The 7,436-nt window shown below is 44.5% G+C and overlaps 1 protein-coding gene across 1 annotated transcript in view; it reads right to left on the reverse strand.

Annotated features, from left to right (window-relative positions):
• Positions 1-7,436, reverse strand: part of rint1 (RAD50 interactor 1) — a 30,436-nt gene that overhangs the window by 7,099 nt on the left and 15,901 nt on the right. The window contains exons 3-9 of the mRNA XM_005733216.1: positions 7,114-7,229; positions 5,824-5,997; positions 4,962-5,102; positions 4,029-4,197; positions 2,541-2,651; positions 1,934-2,159; positions 650-787 (exon numbers count right to left, since the gene is read on the reverse strand). Of these exons, the coding sequence (XP_005733273.1) occupies positions 650-787; positions 1,934-2,159; positions 2,541-2,651; positions 4,029-4,197; positions 4,962-5,102; positions 5,824-5,997; positions 7,114-7,229 (1,075 nt within the window). The remainder of the gene's footprint in view (positions 1-649; positions 788-1,933; positions 2,160-2,540; positions 2,652-4,028; positions 4,198-4,961; positions 5,103-5,823; positions 5,998-7,113; positions 7,230-7,436) is intronic.

Genomic DNA, 7,436 nt, shown 5'->3' on the forward strand with positions numbered 1-7,436 from the left:
CTCCATAATTAACCTCAGTGTGTGAAGAGGACTCTCCATTTACATGCACAAACTGGAGTCTATTAGATAGATATGATACAAACCACTGCAGCTCTTTGCAGGCTGTTTGTATTTATGCTTATTACAAGAACCTATTAGTGGTAATAACTTACCACTAATAGAAAGTGCGACCTGTAAGTGTACTGAGATTGAAAAGCCTCACATTTACTTCTCTAAACAAACAAACATAGTTCTTCCAGGTGCTACTGAAGCTCCTGTTTGTTAAATGAATGTTCAGTTTCCAGCATGTAGTTTCTTCAGACTTCAACCATCCAATCAAATAACTGAGACCAAACGAGTCAACAGCAGAAAAAGTTGTTTGGCGTTGGCACAGAAGGTTTGGCAAGTTTCTCATGGGTGCGACAAACATACTCTGCTACTCAACCCACAAACGCATTTTCACTACATCATGGCACCATTTAAAGAAAGATAAAACAGGCTTTCCAACGGCATAGAATTTATTTCCATAAAGCAGTTTACAACAAAGATCATTTCCTTACCTCACCTCTTGCTCTTTGGTGAAATGGTGTTATACATAAGTTAGAATATTATTAAACATAACAAAACAGCTCAAGCTAACCTAAAGCAGACAACGATACTCAAATCTTACCAGTAATAACCTGCAGCAGAGTCATGAAAGTCTCCGCACAGTCTGGAGCCTTCAGATCATCCACATCACTGATGTCTTTATACTGAGAGCTCCAGGCTCTTTCAGCCGAGAGCATGGCATCCATCTTTTCCACTGCCACTGTATGTACAGAGAAACATTTGTGTCAGTTACTGATCAAACTTGGAGACGATGAGATTGTATATGCAGGCTATCGTATGAAATGAAATCTCACGAGCAACAGTAACAGCAAAGAACAGCCAAATGTAGTTTAAAGAAACAATCTGTCACATTATTCAGGATGATCTGGAAGGACTGCAGGGCCTTTATGCTACAATATAAGGTACTGTAAGGCAACGTTTGTGAGGCTATATGTGCGATCAGATCTTTACATGTGTGTCAGTCTCAGAGTCCACGGATTAGCCGCACTGCCGTCACTGAGTTCTGACCATTGAATAAAATATTTTGTGCAGCTGCTGACACACAGCTGATTCTGTATTTTAGGCAGTACCACACCATCTGACTTCAACAAAGTGGTCCAGGACGTCCTGTTGACTAAATGCGCTCCTGAGTGTTTTTGCTGTTATAATGACATTTAGTCTAAGGCCGTGTTAAAGAATAACCAAACACGTCACTGCAACGGATGCTAGGACTTAATGCAAATCCTCCAAAAGAGTGAATCGACTTCTCTGGAGTGGATCATGCAGCATTGCTAAGTCTTTGCTGTAACATTAACAGTAATTTTGAGAAACTGTTTAATAACCGAGTGTCACTGGGAGACAGTGAGAGTCTACTACTGTTAGAAACTTCACCCTGCATGACCGTCATTACGCCGTCGATGAGCAGCATTAATGTTTCATCAATCTCAGTAAGATCTCAGCAATATTAGACCGTGTCCTTCATGTTTGACTGTAATTCACTACAGTTTGGGTTTTTACAGCTGCAAACCAAACACGTGGTCCAAACTGCTTCAGGATGAAGACTAACAGCATCGCAGTAAGATTTGTTTCGCATATTGACCAAAGAGTTCACGATGTCAAAGAGGTGAATGATGCAAGAACGTCACCTCCTCTGTGACTGACTCATTTATATGGTGTGCGACACGTATACTCGGGGTTAGCAAAGCAGTCACTTTCCACTGATTGGAGTGATGTAGCAGGTGGAGCTCATTCAAACAAAATCTGAGTTTAGCTCATTTAATATTGAAATAACAGAATAACAAATGAGACCAAGAAAAACGTGGTCTCATTTGGAGCAGCAAAGACCAAATCGTCCTTAAAAACTCACTCTTCTTTTCCATAGTGAGCCACTTCTGTAGGACTGCATCCTCGAGAAGGAGGTGAAGCACACCAGGCAGCTCTGCTGGGTAGGAGTGGTTGCTTCTCAGCTCCTTCTCAAATTGCAGCACCTCCTCCACCAAGTGACAGAAGAGCACATCATCATACAGCAGCTTAGAAGCATCACTGGCCACTTTCTCTTGGACTAGAGACAGCAGGCCTCGACACAACTCCACCTACACGAACACAAAGGTACTGCTCAGTTTCAGGAAACAACGAGTTTGCATGAGGCTTCCCTGTAAGCTGCTCAGCAGAGGGTGGGGAAAACATTGTAGTGCTCTTGTACAATAATAAGTTGTAATAAATATTAAATCTGCCTCTGAGGTTTGACGTCAGTCTTCTCTGTGGCGTCGCTGAAATAGAAACTGCCCTGAACTCCAATCAAATGTTTACTGTGTTACAGTTTAATGAGCCGTGTTTGAATCTTATAAGCATCGATTATTTCAGTTAGCTGAAACAGGTCTTACTTCAAATATCCTCCTACAGTCCACCTATAGTCACTTTTATGCCCACACTTTAGGAATGAGTGAATTATAGCATAGTAACAGAAAGCATACCTTGGCACTTAGAGTTACCCCTCCTCGGTCCAAGGTCGGCTGGATCGTTTCCTCCATGAAGGTGGAGTTGTTTCCCATCCACATGAGAACCTGTGTGAGGTACCATTCTGGCTGAAAATACACAAAGAAGTTTATTTTGGATTGTGATGACAGTCACAAAGCTAGTCTCTCTGATACAGCTTGTTCTTGTAGAAAACACAGGACTAAATAACAGCCTGGATTAAAGTAATTTCACAGGGTAAGTTTATGCCAAACATACGTTTCTGCAGCCACGACAGACGGCTCAAGTATTCCTGTTCCAAACAGCACCCAGTTTCTCAGCAGGAGGATGCAACTGCAAAAATACTCTACAGATGACCTGCTAACAATGACGACTGTGACCACAGGAGCAGACAGTTTGAACCATGACAGAAGCACAGACTGCAACTCAGAATCTAACAAACATCCTCTGAACGCTTCCAAGTAAAGAAAAACATGCACAACAACAACTGAACCCACTGGTGAGGACGAGGGGATGCCCTGGAGCTGATCATCATCATCAGCACATGACCCACGGCAGCGTAATTACACGTGTTACCAAACAACACATAACCTTAGCATACGTACATACGATTACTGACATCGCCTCTCAGAGCGACGGCTCAGCTCTGAATACTCCGTGTTAATCCTTTTCAGAATCAGGATACTTTATCAATCCCTAAGGAAACTATGTAGGAGCGAAATTTTCAGCCTCTTCTTGAATCTTTTCGTAAGCTATGCATTACTCTTGCAGGAGACGTCCTGAATGGATTCGAGGCCCCATCGCCCCCCAGCATCAATAACACGCTGCTTATTGCAGAAGTTATGACACTTCACTCGCTGATGAGCACCCGGCCTCGGAGCCAGGGAGCGCTCGATCGCTCAAGGCCGCATTAGGAGGAATTTACTGTGGAGCAGACAGAGCGCACTCGCTGTACGCTCCACGCCTGCCTGCCTGCCTGCAGCGTGTTGTCAAGTGGACGCAGTCTGTGAGCAACTCTAAAGCTTGTGCTGCCGTGAAAGAGAGCAAAGTTACAAAGCGTTAAACTGAAAGCGAGAGTTAAAAATAATGAAAAGTGTGCACCGCACCCCCATCTGTGCTTTTGGGGAGGTGCTGTCCACGTGCTCGCCAAGGTTCAGAGGATGGTTTGGATCTATTAATCATCCAGAAATCAAACAGCGGTTCCTTCAGTAACTCATATGTACGCTTATCAACAACTAGGATTTCAATATAAAGCCACAGAAACATGACTTCCCTGTAACACTGATCATGACAGCTAATGCGATCCCACCTTAAACTGACAGAACAGCAACCCTGTGATCTGGGAGCGTGGCAGCGTGGCAGCACTGCATCACGGCGCACATCAAACACTTTGTTCCCTCTTGTGTTAATCAGCGTCCAGACTTTGACATGTTGCTGCCAAACGTTTCAGTGGTCAAAGCTGTTTTCAGTGACCTCTGAACTCTCACCTTGCTGACAGAGTTGGTCTGCCGGTTCCCATAGAAGTGGTATTTGAACCTCTTGTTGAGAGGCAACAACATGATCTGGATGGGCAGACAGAGGGGAGCAGGTTTGGACATCTGAGGAGAGGACAGAGCTTCACTGGAGTCCAAAGTCCTCTGAGACAGCAGATCATCACTGTCAGACAGTTAAAGAGCAACGTGTGCGCAGGGAACATGTGTTATTATAAAGACGGCGATTGTCCAGGCGAGATGACGGCTCTGCAGGCGTGTGGTGGAACAAACATTCCTGTTCATGTCTCCACGTCTCCTGCAAACCATGTTTAAACTTTTAAACAGTGTCCCCAAAACAAGGTCGTCTGAAATTAAAAGGTGTGTGTGTGTGTGTGTGTGTGTGTGTGTGTGTGTGTGTGTGCACCCATTTACATCAGGTAAATGAAATAATAGTTAAATTATTTAAATTAAGTCAATTTTAACCTCAAATGAAAACATGTCCGATTACATTTTTCTTTAACAAAAATGAAGCCAAAATGCACAAAAAACACATAAAAACATGCAAAGTAACAGCCAGGTGTTCGTGATCAGGCCACGTGGTCAGAGGGCCCGGTGGCGCCAGTGTCCGGCAGCCTCACCTCTGTCAGTGCGCCCCGGGGTGGCTGTGGCTACATGTAGCTGCCATCACCAGTGTGTGAATGTGTGCGTGACTGGATGTGGTGTAAAGTGCTTTGGGGTCCTCAGGGACTAAGTAAAGTGCTATACGAATACATTTACCATTAAATTCATTAAGCCTGCCCACCTGTAGAAACGCAGAGCATTCAGTTTTTTTATTAACAAAACTCCATGAATATGGAGGCTGAAGGGACATTTCCCAACAATTTAAAGTCACAAATGAGAAACATGGCAGACAGTTTCCAGTCATCCTAGGAGTATTTACAAGGATACGAGGTCTGCAGGGCGAGGAGCTGCCCGACCAGCAGCTCCAGCTGGCCTTCAGTCTCCTGACAGCTGGGCGTCGGTGTCAGTGACTGAGTGGGAGGAGAGATGATCGGCCAGTGAAGCTGAGTCAGCAGCTTCTCAAAATCACTGTGAAAGAAGAAAATGGATTTGGGTCACATGTCAGGGGACATCTTTGCTTATTAACAGCTAGCTCGTTTTAAAGAATCATCAGCAAATTTACAAACGAGCTGAACTGATGATGGAGCGTGTGTCGGATTCATGAACGCGTTTCTGAACTGAAGCAGCCTGGAAACTCCCATCAGGGAGAGGCAGCAGCAGCTCCATATGTTCTGAAATATGTGGTTCTGATCAGTCCCTCCATCAGAAACTCTGATAGCTCCATACTCTAAATGCACACATTCTTCCTTTGCTAACGCTCATTTAAGCCAAAGAGAGGATCTGTGCCACAGCCAGCTCTGGTTAGTGGCACCTGACTGACGTGTTGCAGCATTGAGGCATTATTCCTACACAGCTGTGAGTCAGCCACTACGCTTAGATAAAGATGCTGTGTGTTTATCTAACACAGCACCTGTGTGTTAGATAAACACAGATGCTGCAGCAAAATGCTCTTCTCACTGTATACGCTTAATTATACAAACCATCCCCACCTTCTTATAATGTTCTGCTCTGGTACATTTAGTGCTACTCTCAGCTTTGATCCATCCACGCGTGTGAAGTATTACATAATGACAGTTTACCACAAGCCTTAGTTACAGTTTTAGAATATATTTGAATACTTTTGAAAACCCAAATCTTGCGTCACCATGTCTTTAGTCTAATAAGGCACAGCAGCTTTGAGGGCTCCCACCTGGTCAGACGGTCCTTCATGATTTTGTGCCAGAAGCTAAGAGTTGCTTGGAGGAAGTTCTGGAGATGAGAACATCTAGACTGGTTTAGTCCATAATCCAGAGCCGCCATGCTATCCACTGCCCTTATGGCTTCCCAGGCACTGCTGGTCATCAGACACTGCTGAACTGTAGCACTGGAACACAAGACTGCACGTCACTGCTTTCATTACACCACAGCAGGCACCGACAGGAAGACCACAGGCCATGAACGAGACTCAGAGAGGTGGGACGCCGAGTTACAGAAAAACATAAGCTATGATGTGCAAATCTCACCCTGGGTCGCCTCAATCAAATGACCATTTCGTTACCAGGCCTCTGGAGAACTTCAAGACATGTTGAGTCATTTAGCCGTTTAAATCAGCTGTGTTGGATCAAGGACACATCTGAAACCTGCAGGACACCGGCCCTGGAGGCCTTGGACACCGCTGCCCTGTACCATCAGAGTCTAGATGCATGCTCAATCATCCAGGTAAGTAAATGCCAAAGGTTCTGCTCATCTGGACGTTTTCATTGGGAGAAACGTTTCGTCACGTCTCGAGTCTCAGCTGACTGAAGACGTCTGAAAACATCCAGATGAACAGACTCAACCTTTGGGATTTCTCATCAGTGGCTTGATAAGAGAGTGCTGATAACCAGCCACATAGCCCGTCTCCTCTTCAGTTCAAAGGATGGGGCATCTGTGTTTTGGGGAAAGGATTTCAATTTGTCTGACCTTCACAACAGTTTGCTTCGGTCTGTTTTCCACGAGCTCTGGCACAGAGAACGGCACACTGTGCCCCCAACATGCAGGACTGACTTTTGACCCTGCACACAGACTTCTGCAGATTCTCAGAACCTTTCGATGACATTGTCGTCTGTAGATGATCTAATGATCCAACAGTCTCTGCAGTATTAGGTTGTGTTGATGCAGTTCTGAGACACGCTGCCTTCCTTAGATAATCTTTTTACATCCTGTCACGTTACAGACCTGCTGCCACTTAATAACATTCAAACTCGTTTCAGTGCCGCTCACTTTTCCCCGTTTTTGTTGCCCCAGTACCAACTTTAGAGGTTTGCTGCCATCAAATTTAAAATCAGCAGAACTTGGCTCCTTTCCTTCCTTATTTAAACATCTAATAGATCTTCTGCTGTGAATAAAATACAGATTTATGGGATCATTGCACTCTGTTTTTATGCACACAGCATCTGAACTTTAAAAGACGGCATAAAGCCTTGTGTTTTTAATTGCTCATAAACAGTGAGGGTGTTACCTGAGCTCCTCTATGTGTTGAAGGCATCTTAGGTATTTCATGTGTCTCTCTATGAAGTCAACCTGGTTACACGTTTGTTCGAGTTTATCCATCCAAGGCTGGGCATCCTGTAGGTGCTGCAAAAAAGAGAAACAGACATTGAAGACGTCCAGTATTTCAGTCTGAAACCGTTTGATAGCAACAATGCTGGACAGCAGCAGAGAAGCGTACAAAGATATTAGGGTTTCTATGCTGTACAGATCGGTCACATTTCACACACACACACACACACACACACACACACACACACACACACACACACACACACACACACACACACACAC

This window comes from Pundamilia nyererei, unplaced genomic scaffold (genome assembly GCF_000239375.1).
Source record: "Pundamilia nyererei isolate P.nyererei 1_Seehausen unplaced genomic scaffold, PunNye1.0 scaffold00050, whole genome shotgun sequence".
NCBI classification, from domain to species: Eukaryota; Metazoa; Chordata; class Actinopteri; order Cichliformes; family Cichlidae; genus Pundamilia; species Pundamilia nyererei.